At 47.0% G+C, this 22,979-nt stretch overlaps 2 protein-coding genes across 4 annotated transcripts in view; both read right to left on the reverse strand.

Moving 5' to 3' along the window:
• Window positions 1–8,737: 8,737 nt before the first annotated feature.
• LOC108516462 (nucleoside diphosphate kinase B) lies at window positions 8,738–14,050 on the reverse strand. Of its 2 annotated transcripts, none has more exons than XM_017853953.1 (5): window positions 13,918–14,050; window positions 13,282–13,411; window positions 11,909–12,010; window positions 10,506–10,618; window positions 8,738–8,995 (listed from the first exon to the last, which is right to left on the reverse strand). In XM_017853953.1, exons 2-5 carry the CDS (start codon window positions 13,405–13,407, stop codon window positions 8,878–8,880), a joined length of 459 nt encoding a protein of 152 aa, XP_017709442.1. In that variant the 5' UTR covers window positions 13,408–13,411; window positions 13,918–14,050; the 3' UTR covers window positions 8,738–8,877. The 2 variants fall into 2 exon arrangements, with proteins under 2 accessions (XP_017709442.1, XP_017709441.1); XM_017853952.1 differs by having other exon boundaries at window positions 13,719–14,050.
• Window positions 14,051–17,781: 3,731 nt separating this feature from the next.
• The window catches only part of NME1 (NME/NM23 nucleoside diphosphate kinase 1), an 8,902-nt gene continuing 3,704 nt past the window's right edge, over window positions 17,782–22,979 (reverse strand). The window contains exons 3-5 of one of the 2 annotated variants that reach the window (XM_017853955.1): window positions 19,714–19,815; window positions 18,566–18,678; window positions 17,782–18,107 (exon numbers count right to left, since the gene is read on the reverse strand). In XM_017853955.1, the coding sequence (XP_017709444.1) occupies window positions 17,990–18,107; window positions 18,566–18,678; window positions 19,714–19,815 (333 nt within the window). In that variant the 3' untranslated portion in view covers window positions 17,782–17,989. The remainder of the gene's footprint in view (window positions 18,108–18,565; window positions 18,679–19,713; window positions 19,816–22,979) is intronic. The other variant, XM_017853954.1, reaches the window with a different exon arrangement.

Raw genomic sequence — 22,979 nt, forward strand, 5'->3', positions numbered from 1 at the left:
AAAAAAAAAAAAAAAAAGGATACAAGGGTAAATTGGTGAAAGGTTTGCTCTCTGCATTTTCTAACTTTCTACTGAGTTGTGACTGAATGAGAGCTCTCTAGCGTTTACCAGTGAGGTTCATAAACTAAACTCTCAGGAATTAATTGCATCTGTTCTAGAAGTGCTTCTGGGTCTTAGCCTGGCCTCTTCAGAGTGGTAATATTGACCATCTCCTCTGGAATATAGGTAGGGCTAATTAGAAATTAATCAAAATGATTAACCTCTACAGTCCTTCAGCCTATGGAATGCTTTAAAAAATGTTAATGGAAAGCCCCAGGAGACCATTTTAGGTAAGATTTTTGTTTGAATTTTAAAATGCATAGAACGTTAAAAAAAAAAAAAACCAGCAATTTATTTTCTAAAATATTGCTCTACTTTTGGGAATAATAGCATTGGTAATACGCACAGGTTTACCTCATTCTATGCAAGAGGGGTTAATAACATAAGGTTTTATAATAGCTACTGGAAGTAAAATTTGTTACTTTATAGTGTAAGAATGTATGGAATCGCATGTCACCATTTCTTAATACTGACTCTTTAGGGTCATAAATGCAGATCACATCAACGCAAGTTGATTCTCATGTGTCAAATATATGTGAATTCAGCTGTTAAATTACTGGATATTTATCTTAACATTACTGAGAGGGACCTACTGTAAATGTGACATCCTCACACTTCCCATATCTTTAACTTTGAAAAATCTTCTCGTAAACTTAAAGCCTGGAAGTATTCCAAAGCAAGGGTTACAGCAGTCTTTATTCTCAGGCTCACTGAATTAAACCCAGGACTAATTCCACAGCACAGGCACAAGAAGCCTGTTGTATGGTGTACTCTGCCAGTACCTTGGATTTAGGAGCTCCGTGGGGAACTGAATAAACCAGAAGAGACAGGATTTGAGCTAGTCAGTCCTGGTAATCTATGAAATGCTCATTTATACCCCAGTTTCATAAGCTTCCAATTCTATAGCAAACCCAGGCTCTGAGTGTTGTAGAATTTCCTAATTCATGAAGTGTTTCTTGTCTTGATCCCTTGACCAACAGTTGAAGGTTGGTAAGGACTTTCCTACAGTCTAAACACAACCTAAAGCGCTCTTTCATTGTTCACACACTAACTCCTACTGCTGATGAACCGAAAAATAATTAATGCAGAGGAAATTTATGTCTTAGCCATAACTCCAGTTGTACAACTCAATCGCCCCATTCTCTTTTACGGTTCAAAACTGCTGACCTTGGGTTTGTTTTGTTTTGTTTTGTTTTCCTGTTAGGATTTATTTGGGGACTTTTGGTAGTTTAAACTCTTTAACCTTTTCCTTGCTGTGTATGAGGAAAGCTAAAGCTGTTATCAGCTTCTTATTCTACGATACTAACACGGGTTTTCAGTGTTTGTTTGTTTTGATTATTATTATTAATTTTGCGTGATGTGAATACCCTCTCCCATCAATATTTGTATTATGGTGCTATATATTGGTAATGATCCTTTAATATTGGGAAGGGATTTTAAAAATACTGTGATTAAACTGGGTTTCTTCCTTTGATTTTCATATTTTAAATAAAGCCACAGTCATTTATACAAAAGAAAAGCATCTGTCCCTGGGCAAATCTTTCGAGGACAGAGGTCAAAGTAAACTGCATAAGGTTTTTACATCATTTCTGTATGTATTTGATATATAAATCAATATCTGTACAAATTTAATCTTTTATTTTCTTGGTAACTCGTGATCATTGAGAAAGTGTTTGAAACTTTCTCATGAAGTGTATATATAATGGCGTGAAAATTCCTTTGGAAAATTTATGTTCCTTTCATTTTACCAAATTGCAAATTTTCAGCATGGATGTGAAAAGCATTAAAATTATAACTTTGTGTACAAGATGAAAATAATTCACTAAATTTGCCCTTTTTTACACAAAATAAAATGTTAAAGTTAAGCTGGATTTGAGCAGTTCTTTAATATGCTTTGGTTTGGAGGGTTGCTTTTCTATTGCATGCCCTCTATAAGCAGTCAGAGACCCCTATGAAAGTTGGATCCGTCCCTTCCTCTAACAAGGGGTAGCGGGCACATGAGTGCTGTGAGGAAGAATTACCACTTGCTGGTGAGGGAGCCGAGATTAGTATGGTTAGACATGTGGATGAGGTTACATTGGAGGTGGGATTGCAGGGGCAGGGAGGGAAAGGGCAAAAACCACAGCAGGAGCCGAGGTGAATAGGGACCTTTATGGGGAAATTAAATCATCTTAGCTAGAACATTATGTTTTGGGGTTGGCATGCTTAGTAGGAGATTTTTTTATTTTATTTTATTTTTTTTGAGATGGGGTCTCACAGTGTCACCCAGGCTGGAGTGCAGTGGTGCAATCTTGGCTCACTGCAACCTCCACCTCCCATGTTCACACCATTCTCCTGCCTCAGCCTCCTGAGTAGCTGGGACTACAGGTGCTCGCCACCACGCCCAGCTAATTTTTTCTGTTTTTAGTAGAGGCGGGGTTTCACCATGTTAGCCAGGATGGTCTCAGTCTCCTGACCTCATGATCCACCTGCCTCAGCTTCCCAAAGTGCTGGGATTACAGGCATGAGCCACCACGCCCTGGCTAGTAGAAGACTTTTTTTTAACTCCATTAACCTCAGCAGCAAAGTTAATGAGATGTAAATAAAGTATCCCAGCTAACTCTTTCCCTTAACATTACAAGGGAATGTCAAAAAGCCCTCCTTTACCAACAGCTGGCTCTTTGGAAAATTATTCAACTTTTACTGCAGATGCAGTTGGTAGAGATTTTTATGAACTGGGAAAGGATATGTAAGACAGTAATGAGATGGACTGGGTCTCTTCAGGGATTAATTTCATTCTTTAGAAAAATGTAACGCATTCCAAGAGAAAAACCTAATTTCTGCCCTGTTTTCTACCTTTATTGATTTGAACAGTTGGCCGTAGTAAGCTGGAATTCCTAGGTTGGTGCTTATTTATTATCCCATGAGTTTTGACAAATACATATATATATATTTATATATATGTTTTTTTTGTTTTTGTTTTTGAGGAGTCTTGCTCTGTCACCAGGCTGGAGTGCAGTGTCATGATCTCGGCTCACTGCAGCCTCTGCCTCCTGGGTTCAAGTGATTCTCCTGCCTCAGCCTCCCAAGTAGCTGGGAGTACAGGCACACACCACCACACCAGCTAATTTTTATATTTTTAGTGGAGATGGGGTTTCACCATTGTTGGCCAGGAAGGCCTTGATCTCTTGACCTCATGATCCGGCTGCCTCAGCAGTCTCCCAAAGTGCTGGGAATACAGGCATGAGCCACTGCAACCTAGCTTTTTTTTTTTTTTTTTTTTTTGAAATGGAGTCTCACACTTACCCAGTGCAGTGGCACGATCTCAGCTCACTACAACCTCCGTCTTCCAGGTTCCAGCAATTCTCCTGCCCCAGCCTCCTGAGTAGCTGGGACTACAGGCACATGCCACCACACCCGGCTAATTTTTGTATTTTTTTGTAGAGCTGGAGTTTCACCATATTGGCCAGGTTGTCTTGAACTCATGACCTCATGATCTGTCCGCCTCAGCCTCCCAAAGTGCTGGGATTACAGGCATGAGCCACCGCACCCGGCCAAATATATTTCTTTTCTTTTCTCTTTTTTTTTTTTTTTTTTTTTTTTTTTTTTTTTGAGACGGAGTCTCGCTCTGCCGCCCAGGCTGGAGTGCAGTGGCCGGATCTCAGCTCGCTGCAAGCTCCGCCTCCCGGGTTCACGCCATTCTCCTGCCTCAGCCTCCCGAGTAGCTGGGACCGCAGGCGCCCGCCACCTCGCCCGGCTAGTTTTTTGTATTTTTTAGTAGAGACGGGGTTTCACCGGGTTAGCCAGGATGGTCTCGATCTCCTGACCTCGTGATCCGCCCATCTCGGCCTCCCAAAGTGCTGGGATTACAGGCTTGAGCCACCACGCCTGGCCTATTTCTTTAAACCATTACATGCCTCTTGGGAAACTAGTTATGCCCAGAAACAAGTGTCTCAAGAATTCAAGGGATGTTCCTGCCTTGGCCTCCCAAAGTGCTGGGATTACATGCATGAGCCACTGCATCCAGCCAAGATAATGCATTTTAAATAATAATGTACTTTCACTTTTTTTTTTTAAGTTTGTTGAAAGCATGAGATGTTCTGAATGATACGTCATTTTCATCCAGTCGCAGTGACTCATGCCTGTAATCCTAACACTTTGGGAGGCCAAGGTGGGCAGATTGCTTGAGACCAACCTGGCCAACGTGGTGAAAGAGCATCTCTACGAAAACTATAAAACTTAGCTGGGCGTATTTGCACACACCTGTAGTCCCAGCTTCTTGGGTGACTGAAGCACGAGAATCACTTGAACCCAGGAGGCAGAGGCTGTAGTGAACTGAGTGAGCCACTGCTCTCCAGCCTGGGCAACAGAGCCAAGACTCTGTCTCTCAAATAAATAAATGAGTTAATACTTTCACACACCCAGCTGGTGCAGGATTAGGACCTAAACCAAGCCTACTCCAGAGGCAGTACCTTTTTTTTTTTTTTTTTTTTTTTTTTTTTTTTTTTTTTTGAGACGGAGTTTTGCTCTTGTTGCCCAGGCCGGAGTGCAGTGGCACGATCTCGGCTCACTGCAATGTCCACCTCACGGGTTCAAGTGATTCGCCTGCCTCAGCCTCCCAAATAGCTAGGATTACAGGCATGATACACCACGCACCCGAATGGCTAATTTTTTTAGTAGAGACAGGGTTTCACCGTTATTGGTCAGGCTGGTCTTGACTCCTGACTTCAGGTGATCTGCCTGGCTCGGCCTCCCAAAGTGTTGGGATTACAGTTGTGAGCCACGGCACCCGGCCCAGGGGGGGTTTTTTTTTTTTTTTTTTTTTTTTTTTTTTGAGACGGAGTCTCGCTCTGTCGCCCGGGCTGGAGTGCAGTGGCCGGATCTCAGCTCACTGCAAGCTCCGCCTCCCAGGTTTAGCCATCCTCCTGCCTCAGCCTCCCGAGTAGCTGGGACTACAGACGCCTGCCACCTCGCCCGGCTAGCTTTTTGTATTTTTTAGTAGAAACGGGGTTTCACCGTGTTAGCCAGGATGGTCTGCGATCTCCTGACCTCATGATCCGCCCGTCTCGGCCTCCCAAAGTGCTGGGATTACAGGCTTGAGCCACCGCGCCCGGCCAGAGGCAGTACTTTCAATCTCACCCTAGTCTACTCCGTATTTATCATTCAGTTCTAACAAACTGAGTCCTAACATCCAAAGCCTTACTCAGCTTTCACCACTACAGGTTGATGTCACTTACCCTCCAAACTCACTTCCTCACATCACTTGGGAAAGTACTTAAAGACAGATTTAAAAAAAATAAAAGGCCTGGCCCAGTGGCTTACGCCTGTAATCCCAGCACTTTGGGAGGCCAAGTTGGGTGGATCACAAAGTCAGGAGTTCAAGACCAGCCTGGCCAACATAGTGAAACTCCGTCTTTACTAAAAATACAAAAAAATTAGCCGGGCGAGGTAGCGGGTGCCTATAATCCCTGCTACTCAGGAGGCTAAGGCGGTGAATAACTTGAATCTGGGAGGCAGAGGTTGCAGTGAGCCAAGATCACGCCACTGCACTCCAGCCCAGGCGACAGTGCAAGACTCCGTCTCCAAAAAAAAAATAAAAGGCAGTAAAGCATAGTGGCCATGGGCATGGAGTCTGAAGACAGCTCTCGGGTTGGAAACTGGCTCCTCCTCCACTGGCTAGTTATGTAACTTGGCTCAGTTTCCTCCATTGTAAAATGGGGATACTGGTGCCAGCCTCCCAAGAATCATGAAGATGCAATGAATGCATGTATATAAAGTTCTTTGAACAGCCCTGGCAGAGTAAGCCCATGCTTTGCTGCTGCTCCTAACCCAGGTACCTCCACCAGCATACGTAAGTGTCCCCAGGGAGCACAGTGAAATGCAGGTGCTCAGGCCCTGCCCCAGACTCTTAAGATGTTTATATTAAACTTCTGCTTACCTGTGATGAGAATGTAGCATATATAAACATACATGAATTATATTTGAAATTAAGGAATGATTTTTAAAATGTTAAACTTCTTATCAATTGTTGACTGGAAACTAGAATCTTTACACATTTTGTTTTTGTACTAAAGCATTAAAAGTATTTCTTACTTCATTCCAAAGGAAAATTGAGCTGTTTTCTCTCTACTCTGTCAGTGACCTCAACACTTCTGACACTAGATGTAAAGGGGCTGTTTCCCTTCACACTGAGCAGCTCTCTAGCAGACACTAGCTGGGTGTCCTCTCCTTCAATTCTGATGCTGTCTACCTGAAGTCAGATCCCACAGGTTAAGGACTCCAGCCCCAAGACTGCCCCATTTCAAATGCCAATTGCAAGCCCCAGCTTATGACTTTGTTCTTCTGACCAATTGGCTATAAACTAAGGGTTCCCATGACCCCCTTTTTAGACTCAGTTAATTTGCTAGAGAGGATCATAGAACTCAGGGAACCACTACTTACATGTATTGGTTTAATAAAGGATATAGCTGGGCACAGTGGTGTGCATCTGTGATCCCAGCTACTCAAGAGGCTGAGTCGGGGGGACTGCTTGAGCCGGGAGTTCAAGGCTTAGCCTGGACAACATAGCGAAACCCCCATCTCTAAAAAATAAAGGATATAGATAGACCAGATGCATGAGGCAGGGTATGTGGAAAATGGCATGGAGCTACACTCTCAGAGTATACCACTCTCCAAGCACCTCAGCAATCTGGAAGCTCCTCAAACCCTATTCTGGGGTTTTACGAAGGCTTCATTACATAGGCATGATTGATGGCATAATTGGCCACTGGTGAGCAATTGAACTTTAGCCCCTCTCCTCTTCTTGGAGGTTGTAGGGAGGCTATCTAGGAGCACCCACAGCCACTGGTCATCTCATTAGCATATAAGAAACAACATTTGAGATTACAAGGGTTTTAGGAGCTGCGTGCCAGGAACCAAGGGCAGAGACCAAATATGTACTTATGTCACAATGTCATTGTCTTATATTTACTATAGCAGTATACATAAAAAGCATAGAAGATTGGTCAGGCGCAGAGGCTTACGCCTGTAATCCCAGCACTTTGGGAAGCCGAGGCAGGTGGATCACAAGGTCAGGAGTTGAAGACCAGCCTAGCCAGGATGGTGAAACCTGTCTCTACTAAAACTACAATAGGCTGGGCGCGGTGGCTCACGCCTATATTCCCAGCACTTTGGGAGGCCAAGGCGGGCGGATCACGAGGTCAGGAGATCGAGACCATCCTGGCTAACACGGTGAAACCCCGTCTCTACTAAAAAATACAAAAATTAGCTGGGCGTGGTGGCAGGCACCTGTAGTCCCAGCAACTCAGGAGACTGAGGCAGGAGAACAGCGTGAACACGGGAGGCAGAGCTTGCAGTGAGCCGAGATTGTGCCACTGCACTCCAGCCTGGGTGACAGAGCGAGACTCCCTCTCAAAAAAAAAAATAATAACAATACAAAAATTAGCCAGGCGTGGTGGCAAGCACCTGTAAACCCAGCTACTTGGGAGGCTGAGGCAGAGAATTGCTTGAACCAGGGAGGCAGAGGTTGCAGTGAGTCAAAATCGGGCCACTGCACTCCAGCCTGGGTAACAGAGTGAGACTCCATCTAAAAAAAAAAAAAAAAAAAAAAAACAGCATAGGATTGTCATATATAGGAGTGACATTTAGCTTTTACCTTTTTTTATAGGAAATATACATTTATAATTGATTCCAGGTGATAGTGCTACAAATGATTTGTATTGACAGGTGCTATTAACAACATTTTACAACTGTTCGAATCCAGCAAAATTAACCTCAAAAGCAGGGAATATGCCTCTAGTAACCACTCACAGCATCTGGCCCAGGAAACCAGCAGGAAGAGATATCTCATCCCAGGGAAAAAAAATAAAGGCGCAGGGTTGCAGAAATATGTACCAACTATAGGCCAAGCACTAGGTTAGCTGCATATACATAATTTCATTAATCTTGCATTACAGTGGTAGGCATGCCCATTTCACAGATGTCTTTAGGCTTCCACTTCCTAATAAGTAACTTGCCCAATCTGTAATCAGCAGATACATAAATCTAGAGTATTTGCCTAGTCTGTATGTTTCACTCCAAGTTTCAACAAATTCTTACAGGTGGCCAGGTGCAGTGGCTCACACTTGTAATCTCAGCTACTCGGGAGGCTGAGGCTCAAGAACCACTTGACCAACTAGGCTTCAGCCCAGGAGGTGAAGGTTGCAGTGAGCTGAGATCACACCACTGCACTCCAGCCTGGGCGACAAAGCGAGACTCTGTCTCAAATAAATAAATAGGCCATGCGTGGTGGCTCACACCTGTAATCCCAGCACTTTGGGAGGCCAAGGTGGGCAGATCCCCTGCAAGACCAGCCTGACCAACATGGAGAAATCCCGTCTCTACTAAAAATACAAAATTAGCAAGGTGTGGTGGTACATGCCTGTAATCCCAGCTACTCAGGAGGCTGAGACAGGAGAATCGCTTGAACCCAGGAGGTGGAGGTTGCGGTGAGCCAAGATCATGCCACTGCACTCCAGCCTGGGCAACAAGAGCGAAACTCCGTCAGGATCAGATAGATCATTCTTTGACAAGCAGGATTTAGATGTAGATAATGCTACTACAGCCAAGGAACCAAGTCACTTCTCTCAGCTCAGTATCAAATAAGCACAAGGAGACAGTATCCAGCTTCCAAAAACTTTATTGGCAAATATGCTCTATAAAAGAATGATCAATCCTGTTGCTTCTAAGTCAGTGGAATGAAGAGCTGTGTCCAGGGACACACCACGCCGTACTGAAGGAGACTGCTGCCATGTCCACCTCTTATTCATAGATCCAGTCATGAGCACAAGACTTGTAGTCAACCAGTTCTTCAGGCTTAAACCATAGGCTGATTTCTTTTTCAGCACTTTTTACTGAGTCACTGCCATGAATGATGTTCCTAAGAAAGAAAACAATTACTAGTTGCCATGTTTTAAAGTGCAAAAGTCTGTTTAATGGGTACCACAACGGACAGCCACTCCAGACTTTTTCAGCCATATTGCCACTTGTAGCAGCAGACCAATTTATACCCCCAAAGCATTTCCTTTTAAAAGCAGCTATACAACTGTAAAGGTGCTTGATTCAAACCATTCCTTGTTTCAACTGTAGTACGCTTCCAAGTCTGGCCTCCCCATCAAAAGAGCGCTTGTACCCCAAGATTGCTGATGACATAAAACACTCCTCCTCAAATTTTGGAAAATACAGTAATATTCAAACCCACTCCAGATCAACATCCCAACTAGATATGATGCATGCGTCATCATAGGCCAGCTCTGCTGCATTTTCTTGTAACACTGGTTTGCAAAGCCCAACCATGACATAACACTGCTTATTAATAACAATCCCTTTATTCCACTTGAACCTCACAAGTTTGTAAAGGTTTTGAACAGATTGTGTAGAGGTGATTTCCCAATCAAAAGGTTAAATGACACACCCGTGGACAAAGTACTCATGGATATGGCTAGAACGCTTCCCTTCTCCACACCTAGCATTTTCTGCTGTGCTACACAGGAATTACCACATACGGCTCCCTTGTCTTGCTTAAAATTAAGTAACCTAGAGAAGAAGCTATGTGTGAAAACTGTTTTGTTTTGTTTTGTTTTTTGAGACAGAGTTTCGCTCTTGTTACCCAGGCTGGAGTGTAGTGGCGAGATCTTAGCTCAATGCAGCTTCCACCTCCCGGGTTCAAGCAATTCTTCACCTCAGCCTCCTGAGTAGCTAGGATTACAGGCATGCACCACCATGCCTGCCTAATTTTTTATTTGTAGAGACGGGGTTCATGTTGGCCAGGCTCCAGGCTGGTCTCAAACTCCCGACCTCAGGTCATACACCCGCCTCGGCCTCCCAAAGTGCTGGGATTACAGGCATAAGTGTGGCCTGAAAGCTTTTATACAATGATAATCACCACTTAATTTAAGAGTTTGGGCCAGGCATGGCCTGAGCTTTTATACAATGATATAACCAGCCTGAAAGTTTTTATACAATGATAATCGCCAACTAATTTAAAAAGTTCAGGCCAAGTGCGGTGGCTCATGTCTGTAATCCCAGCACCTTGGGAGGCCAAGACAGGCTGATCACCTGAGGTCAGGAGTTCGAAACTAGCCTGGCCAACGTGGTGAAACCCTGTCTCTACCAAAACTACAAAAATTAGCTGGGTGTGGTGGCATGCACCTGTAATCCCAGCTATTTGGGAGGTTGAGGCAGGAGGATCACCTGAACCTGGGAGGTGGAGGTTGCAATGAGCTGAGATGATACCACTGCACTCCAGCCTGGGCGACAGAGGGAGAGTCCGTCTCAAGAAAAAAATAAATAAATAAAATGCACAGATTCTTCTGAAAGTAGGATGCACCTGATGTCTGCTTTAAATGGTGTTGCATAAAAGTCATCCACCCTCCTGTCCCCGGACTTACCTGCCAACCTGAATGCAGAAGTCCCCACGAATGGTGCCTGGCTTAGAATCTGCTGGATTGGTCTCCCCAAGCATCACTCGGCCTGTCTTCACCACGTTCAGCCCCTCCCAGACCTCAGAAGTGTGAAAATGGATTTATAATCAGATCTGCCACTCAGGACACGTAGTGTCTAACATTTACTCCTACCTGACAGGACGCATCAATGAGACCAACCAGTGACATGATTATCAGCTAACCCCAGCAGAGAGTAGGGACCTACCTAAAAACTCCATTCCAAATGTATTGCTAGGATTCAAAGAAAGGTCTGCCCAACTTGGGGACTTCCCAGTTTAGCTGAGACAGAGATAAACAATGTTGAAGAATCCTTACGCAGCCATCAACACAGAAAAACTAGTTAAGAAAGGAGAAAGTGGCCAGTCTGGAATAGGATTAGTGGGAAGGGCATCCCAGAAGACTGCTAGAATAGCGAAAAGAAAGTCTAACGTGCTAGAGTAAGGATTCCAGGGAAGAGCAGAAGGAAGAAAAAAGGGAACAGGAAATAGGTCTACTTTCTCAACAATTTCACTGCCTCCCTATTTTACTCTCTCCTATTCTTTCCACTCCCAGTTGGACATTAGCACCATGCAGAAGAAACTGCTTCTAGTATAGGATTTGAGAACTTCTTAAATACTTACATTTGAATTTTTCATGAGAAAATAGGAAAAGTTTTAAATCTAGGAAACATTAAGGTCTAGAACACTTGTCAAACAAGAAATTTAGTACTCTTTTTTTTTTTTGAGATGGAGTCTTGCTGTCGCCCAGGCTGGAGTGCAGTGGCGATCTCGGCTCACTGCAACCTCTGCCTCCCAAGTTCAAGTGATTCTCCTGCCTCAGCCTCCTGAGTAACTGGCCTCCTAACTAGGATTAACTCCTGGCCTCAGGTGATCCACCCACCTCAGCCTCCCAAAGTGCTGGGATTACAGGCATGAGCCACGGAGCCTGGCCCAGAAATTTACCACTCTTCTAGGCAGTGAGATTCTATTTAACCCTCGAGAAATTTACCTGAAAACGTCCTTCCCTTATCTTTTTTTTTTTTTCTTTGTTGAGACAGAGTCTCGCTCTGTTGCCCAGGCTGGAGTGTAGTGGCACAATCTCAGCTCACTGCAACCTCCGCCTCCCCGGTTCAAGCAATTCTCCTGCCTCAGCCTCCGGAGTAGCTGGGACTACAGCCGTGCGCCACCACACCCAGCTAACGTCCTTCTCATTTCTAAGGTCTGATTTGCTTTCTCCTCCCAAGCTCCTAGTTGCTCAGTTAAGTAACTTCAGCAGGTTCCATTCATAAAATAATTTAGCTGAGGGAGATGTCTAAAAAAGAACACTGAGCACTTATTCCCCATTTTCCCTCATTCCCCACAACCACTCACCATGGCCACAACCGGCCCCGAGTTCATGTACTTCACCAGCCCGGGGAAGAACGGGCGGTCTTTCAGGTCAACGTAGTGCTGCTTCAGGTGTTCCTCAGAGGCCTGGCATTGGAGAGGACGCGCCAGTTAGGAGCTAAGCTGGAAAGACTCCATCCCACCCTCTGAACCTCCCATTAGCAAGTCTGGTTTTATATTCTAGCCCACGTTCATAAGCGGTGTGTGCAAATATATATATACTCACACACATAAATATTTTTTAAATCCCATCCAAACCATGAAACTAACGTCATTTTAACAGAAAGACTGTTCTTTTTTGCTGTGTTGTTTTGGTTTGTTTTAGGAGACAGGGTCTCACTCTCATCACCCCGGCAGGAATGCAGTGGCACATTCATGGCTCACTGCAGCCTCAACTTCCAGGGCTCAAGTGATTTTCCCATCTCAGCCTCCCAAATAGCTGGAACTACAGAGGCCCTCAACCATACCCAGTTAATTTTCTTTTCTTTTCTTTTTTTGTAGAGACAAGGGCTTGCTATGTGGCTCAGGCTGATCTCCAACTCCTGGGCTCCACCCACCTCGGCCTCCTAAATTGCTGGGATTATAGGCGTGAGCCCCGGGCCTGGCCAAGACTGTTCTAATCGTAAAGACACCCTCATACTGTCAATGACATTAGGGGTTTTGTAATCCTAATAAGTAGGTGGTCTGAAGATCTACATTTAGGGAATTAAATTTTGGCTGCAACTGAAGTACATATGTTAGGTCATATGCCAGGCAGAGGTCACATTAAACTCCCCTGGGCTACTCACAATGCCCTTTTAAATATTTCAGATGGTAACTGAGCACATTCTCCTCACCGATGAGCCTGGTTGAATTTCAGTACTTAGATGCGTATCCCTAAGTGTAGGGATTCAGATCTGTGCCCCAAATTTAATGTGGAAAATATAGTTCCTACCCTATGCTAAAGGAGGAGCACCGCACTGGAACTCGGAGTTTCAGACTAAAGCAAAGGACATTCTAAGTCTCCATTCCGTGCCTAGGTGGACCCGCGTGGACAGGCGCAGGGGGTCTAGGACGCGGGGTTTCTCCGCTCCCTGCTGCCTCCCTGCGGCCGGTGGGCAGGTGGCGGCCCGCGGGAAGGAAGCCAGACTCGGAGGGCGAGTCACGCTACCCGCGCTTCACCTTCCCAAGGGCGTCTGTCCCCACCGCCCCGGGAAATGGTCGGCGGGCCAGAGCCGCCGTGGGCGGGGGCAGACGGCAAAGGGATTCTCGCGGCCGCGAAATGGACTCGGAAAGGAGACGCCGACAAACCGCCGCCGGGAGGGAAAAACACCCGCGAGCCGGCTGCAGCCGGGGAAGGGGAGACCGGGGCGAGTTACCCGGAGGAACTTCATGGCCACGAGGCGGAACCCCTTCTGCTCGAAGCGCTTGATGATCTCGCCCACCAGGCCGCGCTGCACGCCGTCCGGCTTGATGGCGATGAAGGTGCGCTCGAGGTTGGCCATGGTCCTGAGAGGCGAGAGGTGCGGTCAGGGTCCGGACGGAGGCCACGTGGGCGCCGCCGGGCCCGCCTCCCCCACCACGCGCGGCCGCGGGGACACGTGGCTTCCCGGGTGCTTCCGCCCCGCACAGGGCTGGCGTCACTCTGCGGAGTCCGAAGGCCCGCGGGGCGCAAGCGGCAAAGGAATCTCCCGCTCCAACCCCGCGCGAGACCTGCGGGAAATCGGGGGGCGCCCACAGACCGGGTCCACCTGCGGCCGCGCAAGCGGAAGAGGGAGCCGGAGGAGACGCCAAGGGATGCGCCCCACCGCCTTACCGGGAAGCTGGAGGGGCCGGGTGGCGGCGCTGCGCTGCGAGAGCAGAGAGCTGGAGCGACCACCACACCCGGGAGCCGGCAGCGGAGGAGGGGTGCGGGGCGGAGCGCGGCGTGGCCACACCCCGGACGACCTAGCCGCTCAACCCGCAGGAACGCCCCACCCGCCCGGCCGGACGCGGCCCGAGAACGGTGTCCTCACCCAGCCGGGGCGCGCCCTCGCCGGGCAGTGATCGAAACGAATCCAGAGACAGGAAGTTCAACTACGCACGTCCCAAATTCCACTCCTCACCTCTCAGTGCTTTCCGTGACCCCAAAAGTTCCTACACACACACACACAGAACCTGCGCCTGTGCTCGAGTTCTCTACCCCGGTCAAGGCCATCTGCTGCTTTTACCATCCGCCCGAGCACCGGCATTAACCTTGACTTGACTCTCCCTCCCCGTCGTGCACCCACAGTCCTTATCTCCCTACCTCTGAAATCCAGCCTTCCCTCCCCTCTGCTTGAGCCCTGGTTAAGCCTCGGCCTCCCAACGGGCCTCGATCTCACCTCTCCCCGCAAACCGGGAGCCTAGCTCAGCACCTGAGACGGCCATCTGGTCCTGCCCCTGCCCTGCCTTGATGACTCCCCCTCCTACAGGATGGCGTTCAGACTCCTTAGCGAGATGCTCTTTTCGCAGGATGCCCTGCTCCCTGGCTGCCGCCTCCCCACCTACATTTCCAGCCCCAATCAGCTGCCCCATTCCCACCCTGAGATAGGGATCCCTGCCCACCTGGCACTAAAGTGCGGTCGAGCTTTCCAGTTCACCCTGAGGCGCGCCCCTGGACCCTGAGGAAAGCCTAGACCCTGTCATAGAGATCACACCTGTCATCGACCTGTACACACTTCCTATTTGCAGTGTCCCTGGCAAACAAGCTCCCTTTGGTGATGCCCAACTTCCCTGGGGTGGTCACGAGCCCCTCCTCTCAGCACCTGCAGCACTGACTGACAGCCGCACAGCAGTGGTACTGCCCTGAGATGGTGGGAGCCCGCTTGCTTCCCCTCAGGACTCTGAGCTGACCACAGCTATCAGCCATCACCCGAGTGCCCCTGCCACTGCACTGATTACCTGTCACTGGCCAGATAGATGACAACCTGGCCTCTGTTACACCTTATCTGCTTTCCAAACTTCTAGTTACAGAGAATTAGCCCACCAGACATTGACAATGACTGTCATGTGCCCTCATTTGGGGGCACTGTATTTTTTGGCTTCAATCTGAAGGACACTATCATTTGGATTACCAAATGTCAACTGTGGAAACAGGTCTGGAAATTTCACGGACTTTTCTCTGTCCAGGGGAGAGCTATCTGCCGCTTGGTCAGGTCACTGATGGCTACTTAGGGTACAGTCAGGGCCACCCCTCTGCTTTCACCTCTTCTTTCCTTCCTGGGAAGACTGTCCTTAACTGGGGAGGCTGTAACCCTCCAGCTTCACTACACACATGTTCATTCCCCAAGTCCTGGTATGCTCATCTCACGCCCCAAAACAAACAGGCCACACTTTGTGTAAAATATTAACAGAAATTCAGGCCAGGTGGAGTGGCTCACACCTGTAATCCCAGCACTTTGAGAGGCCGAGGCGGGTGGATCACGAGGTCAGGAGTTCGAGACAAGCCTGACCAACATGGTGAAACCCCGTCTCCACTAAAAATACAAAAATCAGCCAGGCATAGTGGCACATGCCTGTAATCCCAGCTACTCAAGAGGCTGAGGCAGGAGAATCGCTTGAACCCAGGAGGCAGAGGTTGCAGTTAACTGAGATCGTGCCACTGCACTCCAGCCTGGGCAACAGAATGAGAGTCCATCTCAAAATTAAAAAAAAAAAAAAAAAAAAAAAAAATCATCTCGCCCTCATCTGTCCATAAAGGCAGCCCACCCCAACTATCCTCTTCTCCCCCCTCCTGAGAAGTCCCTTCCCCTCTATTGCCTCTAACGAAGCCGGATGAACACAAAAGATAAGAAAAACCCTCAGCAGCCGGGCACAGTGGCTCACACCTGTAATCCCAGCACTTTGGGAGGCTGAGACAGGTGGATCATCTGAGGTCAAGACCAGCCTGACCAATATGGTGAAAACCTGTCTCTATTAAAAATACAAAAATTAGCCAGGAATGGTGGCACACGCCTGTAATCCCAGCTACTCGGGAGGCTGAGGCAGGAGAATCGCTTGAACCCAGGAGGCAGAGGTTTCAGTTAGCCAAGATCGCACCATTACACTCCAGCCTGGGCGACAAAAGCGAGACTTCATCTCAAAAAAAAAAAAAAAGAAAGAAAAACCCTCAGGCTGAGCACGATGGCCCACGCTTATAAGCCCAGAACTTTGGGAGGCCCAGGCAGGCAGATCCCTTGAGCCCAGCAGTTGGAGACCAGTCTGGGAAACATGATGAAACTCCATCTCTACAGAAAATACAAACATTAGCTGGGGGTGGTGGCACGTGCCTGTAGTCCCAATTACTCCGGAGGCAAAGGTAGGAGATCACTTGGGCCCAGAGAGGTCGAGGCTGCAGTGAGCTGCTGTGATCACACCACTGCCCTGCATCCTAGGCGACAGAGTGAGACCCTGTCTCAAAAGAAAAAAAAAATTTTCAATTTCCCTTGAAGCTAGATGCAGCCATATGCCTAAGTTCTAGCCAATGGGATGTGAGAGGAAGTAAAGGTTATAATTCAGAGATGTCTCTTTAAAAGGGATACTTCTTCCACTTCCTTTCCCAACTTGCAGGAAGGGACATGGGGTGGTAATCCGAGTAGGACTGATTAGAAGGAACCAGGTGTGTGTAGACCACCTTAAAGATCAGAGCCTTACCACTATCACCACCTCTACTGCGTAGTCAGGGCTTTCTTTTGAAGACAGGTCTCACTGTGTCACCCAGACTGAAGGACAGAGGCGGGATCACAGTTCACTGCTCCAACCTCTGGGGCTCAAGCAGTCCTCCTACCTCAGCCTCCTGAGTAGCTAGGACTATAGGAATGTGCCACCACACCCGACTAATTTTTAATGTTTGGAAGAGATGAGGTCTCACTTTGTTCCCCAGGCTGGTCTCAAACTCCTGGGCTCAAGCAATCCTCCTGCCTTGGCCTCCCAAAGTGCTGGGATTATAGGCATGAGCCACTGTCCCAAAGTACTGGGATTATAGGCATGAGCCACCACACCCGACCACACTTGAACTTTCAAATGAAAGAGAAGTACATTTCTATCTTGTCTCCATTAAAGCAACCAAATCAATATCCTAACAAATCAAAGCTACTTACAAGACCTCCTGCTTCATTTGAGGCCACCCCAGGGACCCAGGCCTACTGTCTACCTAGCTTTTCCAATTTTCGGAGGAATTACAACTTCCCACACTCCCCCATTCACTGAATCCCCAAGAGCTTCTCAAGAACGGGATGGGTATGTTTTTATTTAAGAGACTGGTCTCACTCTGTCACCCAGGCTGATGTACAGTAGCATGATCATGGTTCACTGCAGCCTTGAACTCCCGGGCACAATCCTCCTGCCTATTATGCCTTCCCCATAGCTAGAACTAGAGGTGCACAGCACCAGAGCTAATTTTTCTTTTTTTTGTAAAGTCAGTGTCTTGCTATGTTGCCCACGCTGGACTTGTACTGGCCTCTAGCGATTCTCCCCCTCAGCCTCCTGAATAGCTGGGATTAAAGGCATGAGCCATTGTACCCAGCCTATTTTTTTTTTTTTAGTGAGACAGGGTCTTGCTGTTACCCAGGCTGGTCTCCCACCTCAGCCTCCCAAGTAGCTGGTATCACAAGCACAAGCCAGCACACCCAGCCCTCATGTTTTATTTCTGATGAATCCTCTGCACCTAGTCCAGTCTTGGCCATGTAGCAGATGCTCCATAGATCCCTGTTGAGTAGCTCAGTGCCAAGAGTGGAAGGGATGCAGGGGTTAAGAAGGGCAGGCAAAGAATGCCTGTGTGTATGTGAGATCTCAATATAAATAATTTTTATAGTATTTACATTCTCTATTAGGTCAGGTTATTCAGTGCACATGAAAAGAAGAAAAAAAAATACAATACAAAGTAACCAACTCAATGAATCCTACGTTGGAAGCATTTTAATCAGATGGTAGGGGATGGTAACACTGTACAGGGAGCACTCACAGCTCCAAGAGCTTCCTCCCAAATTATGATGAAGTTCCTTTAAATAACTAGATTTCCTAGAGCCTGGTCCTCTGCCCAGGGGAAGAAGAGAAATGGATGTGAAAGCATTGTGGCCTGCTCTCCTGTCATTCATAGATCCAGTTCTGAGCACAACTCATGTAATCTACCAGTTCCTCAGGGTGAAACCACAAGCCGATCTCCTTCTCTGCACTCTCCACGGAATCACTGCCATGTATAATGTTCCTGGGTGGGGAAAGAGACAGTCACATGACCAAGACCAGAAGGATTAAAATGCGCCCATTGCCAGAAATCTACAGCCACGGCAGCATAAAAGCTGAAGCTCCGTGGACGTTAGACCATGTTAAAAGAAAAAGCCTACAATGGCCATTCATGTAAGGGTGAAAAACGCCCTCCCCACATCCAGCCCTCCCGGTCACACTGGTGCAAACAGTAAGAGCCTTCAGGAAAGACTGTGGCCAGCAAAGTGTGTTGTACCAGGTTCTACACTTCGTGTAACAGAGGTACAACTACAGTGATTTTAAAAACCAAAGCCAAACGCCAACTTAAGGGGGAGGAAAACAATAAACTCCGATAAAATCAACCTGCATATGGTATCATGTCTACCTCCAGCCTCAGAAACCCAAATCCTTGTGGCAACTAAATCAGATTTTGGAAAAGGGGGAAAAAGAGCAAAATCTCACCTGCCAACTTGTATGCAGAAGTCTCCACGGATGGTCCCAGGCTTGGAGTCCGCAGGGTTGGTCTCCCCGAGCATGACTCGGCCTGTCTTCACCACATTCAGCCCCTCCCAGACCTCCAAGGACAGAAGAAGATATGGTCAAAGAAAATCTGGCAACTATTAATCCAAAAAGAGGAAAAATGAAAAGGCCCCTTAAGATGACATTCATTCACTGAACAAGTATTTAGAGTATCCACTTATTCCAGCACTAGGGATCCTGGTCTCCCTGCCCTGACGCTTGCCTTTCTACAATGTACTCTCCATTCAGCAACCAGAGCAGCCTCCTTAAAATGCCAAGTGTGGGCTGGGCGCAGTGGCTCATGCCTGTAATCCCAACACTTTGGGAGGCCGAGGCGGGTGGATCACAAGATCAGGAAATCAAGACCATCCTGGCTAACACGGTGAAACTCCGTCTCTACTAAAAATACAAAAAAATTAGCTGGGCGTGGTGGCAGGCGCCTGTAGTCCCAGCTACTCAGGAGACTGAGGCAGGAGAATGGCGTGAACCTGGGAGGCGGAGCTTGCAGTGAGCCGAGATTGCACCACTGCACTCCAGCTGGGGCGACAGAGCGACTCCGTCTCAAAAAAAAAAAAAAAAAAGGCCAAGTGTGAGGTGTCCCATAGCTTCCCAGCACTCAGGAACTACATGGTCAACACACCCCTAAGAGAGGAGGCCCCTGCCCATGCCTCTGAACTCTTCACATCTCAACTTCCCTCCCATCCATCAGGCTTCGGGCATTTCAATTCTCCTCCCATACTTCAAAAAGCCAAGCTCATTCCCACCCTGGGACCTTTGCACATGCTGTTTGCTTGGCTGGAAATGTTTTTCACTGTGATTCTGTACATGGCTGGCTGCTGCTTGTCAGATTGCAGCTTAAAAATTGCATTCTTTGATCATCCAATCTAAAGTGATCACTTGCTACTCCTATTCATTTCTGGGCCTATCACTAACCTATGTCATTTCTGAAGCCTATCACTAACCATTAGCTGATATATGAAAACAGATATCTATTTGTTCTCACTCATGACTGTGTCCCCAGTGTCTAGTAGAGAGCCTAGCACAGACGACAAGCAATGCATACTTGGAGTAGCTCACACAGGCACACTCACCATGGCAACTACCGGCCCTGAGTGCATGTATTTCACCAGGCCAGCAAAGAACGGACGGTCCTTCAGGTCAATGTAGTGTTCCTTGAGAAGGTCTTCAGAAGCCTATTCAACAGGACGGAGAATGAGAATGGCCCCAAACCATCTAAGAACATATCATCCATGTAATTCCCCCTCACCACCCTGCTATGTAAAACATGAGTGGTTGGGCTCACTGATTCTGTTATAACCCAGTTCATTCTCCACACTGGAAGGGAGCAGTGACAGGACTAAAAGTAATTCTCCAATTTTATATCAATTGTCTCCATATTGGCATTGACTGATAATAAAACCACAGAACATTAAAATTAAATTCAGCTATCTCATTTAAAAAAAAACTCAAACTCCTGGGCTCAAGTGTTCCTCCTGCCTCAGACTCCCAAATAGGTAGGACTGTAGACACACACTACCAGACTTGGCTAATTTTATTTATTTATTTATTTATTTATTTATTTATTTATTTATCTTGAGACAGAGTCTCCCTCTGTCATCCAGGCTCGAGTGCAGTGGCGCGATCCTGATTACTGCAACCTCTACCTCCCAGGTTCAAGTGATTCTCCTGCCTCACCATGCCCAGCCAATTTTTGTATTTTTAGTAGAAACAGGGTTGTTGGCCAGGCTGGTCTCAAACTCCTGACCTCAGGTGATCCTGCCTGCCTCGGCCTCCCAAAATGCTGGGACTACAGGCGTAAGCCACCACGCCCAGCCATACCTGGCTAATTTTAAAAAATTATTTGTAGAGATAAGGTCTCACTATGTTGCCCAGGCTGGTCTCAAACTCCTGGACTCAAGTGATCCTCCAGCCTCGGCCTCCCAACGTGCTGGGCTTACAGACGTGACCCACCATGCCTGGCCCTCAACCATCTCATTTTAGGCAGGAAAATCAACAATACAATAAATTTCCATTCCCAGAGCAAACCCCAAATAAAATGTTAGAAGGACACCAGGGAGCAAGTCTTGGCATTTGATGAGCAGCAAACTAAACCAGGCCATTACCCAGGGATGCTTCACGTTTACTCAGAGAATAAAAGCCCAGCATGATGACGATGTGATTCCCAAAGGTATCTGCAAATCATCCAAAAGCAAATGGCATCTAGCAATAAATAATTCTGCTGAAAAATGAAAAATTAGCCGGGCGTGGTGGCGGGCGCCTGTAGTCTCAGCTACTCAGGAGGCTGAGGCAGGAGAATGGCATGAACCCGGGAGGCAGAGCTGGCAGTGAGCCGAGGTGACACCACTGCACTCTAGCCTGGGTGACAGAGCGAGACTCCATCTCAAAAAAAAAAAAAAAAATGAATTAGAACTTCTCATACTGCAAGGCCAATATGTGGGAACAAATCAAGTTAGCTAGAGAACAAACCATCTGCTTAACAGTTTCAACTCAATTTGGCTGTGTTCTCTCTTGTACTGCATATATGCTTGTTAAAATCTAACAGGATCCCATGGTTTTTCCAGCTCTGTGGTACTGCACTGTATGACGCGTATTACACACATTAGAGACACACACAAATGTGGAGACTGGCAGCCCAAAAGCCCCATCATTCAGCCACCAGTTATCACTTGCCAAAGTAAAATTATATGGCCACATAATCATTCCGTGGTAGGGATCCAACCCTCGCCCTGTCCTTTCCTATCCAAATGGAAGACTTTTGTCGTGAAGTCTCCTAACAGACACTGAGGTGACCCTCCCTTACCACAATACTCTTTTAATTCTATTAATTGGTTCCAATTATCTTTTTGTTGGTTTTGTTGTTTGTTTGTTTGTTTGTTTGTTTGTTTTGAGACAGCGTCTCTCTGCCACCCAGGCTGGAGTGCAACGGCATGATCATAGCTCACTGCAGCCTCACACTCCCAGGATCAAGCAATCCTCTTGCCTCAGATTCTCAGTAGCTAGGACTACAAGTGTGCACCACTACACCCGACTAACTGATTATCTTTTTTTGAGACAGGGTCTTGCTCTGTTACCCAGGATGGAGTGCAGTAGCTCGATCTCCACTCACTGCAACCTCCACCTCCCAAGTTCAAGCCATCCTCCCGCCTCAGCCTCCCTGGTAGCTGGGACTACAGGCATGCACCATCACACCCAGCTAAACTTTGTATTTTTAGTACAGATGGGGTTTCACCATGTTGGCAAGGCTGGTCTCAAACTCCTGACTTCAGATGATCCGCCCACCGTGACCTCCCAAAATGCTGAGATTACAGGTGTGAGCCACCACACCAGGCCCTAACTGATGATCTTTAGTCTGCAAAACAGATCATAGGCTTTTTTAAGGGCTTGGGGGTTGGGAACCTCAAGTTCTCCCTTGCTTCCTACCTCCACAGCAGATTTAAATAGCCCTTTAGAGTCATGGCAGCTATCCTTCCGTCCATTCTTCACCAAACCCATATATCCTTAATAGGAAATTCAATGTAAAGGAGAAAATGTCTGCACTCAGGGGTCAGAGAGACTCAAGTTAAAATCCCAGCAGCATCACTGTATGCTATCAGGCACATCACTGAACCTCTTGAAGCCTTAGGTTGCTCATCACTAACAACCACGAAAACAGGAGGAAGTACTTCTCAAGGCTGGCATGAAGACTAAATCAGGAAACATATGTGCCCAGCATATGGTAAATGCCTGATCAACAACACATGCATTTCATGTTACCTTCTGCTGTGATCTATATGTGTCCCCAAAAGTTCACATGTTGGAAATTTAAGCCTCGATGCAACAATGTGGGGAGGTGGGGCCTAATGGGAGGTTTGAGGTCATGAGGGCTTCACCCTCATGAATAGATTAATGTCTTATCTCAGGAGTGGGTTTGTTATAAAATCAAGGTCAACCCCCTCTTGCTCTCTCTCTAGCTCTCTCTCACTCTTGCACTCTCTTGCCCTTCTATTCTGTTACGGGATGATGCAGCAAGAAAACCTACATTACATGCCAGCTCCTTGAGCTTGGACACCATATTCTCCTCTCGGCATGACTATCAGTCTACCCTCTTTTACGTTAAAGCAGTTTTCTTTTCTTTTTTTGGAGATGGAGCCTCCCAAAGTGCTGGGATTACAGGCGAGTCACCGCGCCGGCCCTAAAGCAATTTTTCTAAAACATCACATAGTAAGTAAATTGAAAGTCAAACTAAATTTTAAAATGCACTAGAAAGGTCCAAAATTGATGCCCTTTTAGGAAAACATACTATCCCCTATTTGATTTGAGAATTGGAATTCTTTTTTTTTTTTTTTTTTTTTTTTTT

The sequence above is a fragment of the Rhinopithecus bieti genome, unplaced genomic scaffold (assembly GCF_001698545.2).
Source record: "Rhinopithecus bieti isolate Rb0 unplaced genomic scaffold, ASM169854v2 scaffold_35856, whole genome shotgun sequence".
In the NCBI taxonomy this organism is placed as follows: Eukaryota; Metazoa; Chordata; class Mammalia; order Primates; family Cercopithecidae; genus Rhinopithecus; species Rhinopithecus bieti.